Here is a 1,028-nt window from a genome sequence, read left to right as displayed (position 1 = left end):
CCGAACGCGACAACAACTACTATCATTATAACTAAAGATGTTTTCATCACATCGTCCGTATACTTTTTCGCGTGTCTTCGTTTGTCAATGTGCCGTATATTGTTAATGTGCCGATGTATTGTCGATCAAATGATGAAAAATAAATAAAACAAGAAAGAAACATATAGAGCAACGTGCATCAGTTATAGTTGGATATTTGAATATTGTCTGAATTATGGTACCAACTTAATAGCTCGAAGATGCATTTCCACAGCTGGCCGTAGGTCTATTACATCTTTTGTATCTGAGTTTGCCACTTTGTCCACTGCATTTCGTATTCGGTAATTGAAAGCGGAAAGGTATAATTGATACTGTTGGAACAAGAAATAAGAACAAAGGCCTCAAATCGTGTGTAAATGCTAGTGTTGAACCATCGGAAAGACGACATGGCGGTATCCACAATGAATTTAAATGTAGCTAGCAACTTCCAAGAGTCCACTTAAATAGGTAGCATCAACAGTAATGTTTCCTTCTGTGCAGGATACCGATAGTAAACCATACGCTACTGCAAATATGATGCTCCAACAAGATAAATCGCTTTGCGCGCTTTTGTTATTGTAAAAAAATCCCAAGAGGCGTAAAAAGCGAAGCTGTATATTTGTTTGAAAGAACGTCGTCAGTCCCAGGCTTACAAATAGGCATGTTGTTCCTGCACACGCCAGAACTAACGTCCAGAATAATTTTATATTACTAATGATTTCTTTTGTCAATATTTTTTAATAGTAACATAATACTAAACTAAATCGAAATAAGTGCAAACGGTATTTAATGCATGCAGTAAAATTCAGATTAGCATTTGGACGATAAACGATTATTTTCAGACGCTTTCTAGCAATTTACTGGAATTTCTTTTCGCAATCAAGTTATTACAGCTTCATTAGTAATTTGTTGATTGTTTTTACCGAAGTATGATCGTAGTATGTATTTCGCTGTCACCGATTCTTTCATCAGCAGCTCCACTTCGATAGAATCTTTCAATGCAACGTAAT

The 1,028-nt window shown here is 35.9% G+C and overlaps 1 protein-coding gene across 1 annotated transcript; it reads right to left on the bottom strand.

Annotated features, from left to right (window-relative positions):
- Positions 1–6: 6 nt before the first annotated feature.
- LOC144478133 (uncharacterized) lies at positions 7–1,023 on the bottom strand (the record flags this gene model as incomplete). Its single annotated transcript, XM_078195851.1, has 4 exons — positions 7–75; positions 226–320; positions 453–703; positions 942–1,023. Coding segments are annotated over 4 exons (497 nt in total), but the record flags the coding sequence as incomplete, so codon positions are not given.
- Between the last annotated feature and the right edge of the window lie 5 nt (positions 1,024–1,028).

This window comes from Augochlora pura, unplaced genomic scaffold, assembly GCF_028453695.1.
Source record: "Augochlora pura isolate Apur16 unplaced genomic scaffold, APUR_v2.2.1 APUR_unplaced_8612, whole genome shotgun sequence".
NCBI classification, from domain to species: domain Eukaryota; kingdom Metazoa; phylum Arthropoda; class Insecta; order Hymenoptera; family Halictidae; genus Augochlora; species Augochlora pura.
The sequence above is the reverse complement of the archived record's forward strand: the minus strand, read 5'-3'. Positions and strand labels throughout refer to the sequence as shown.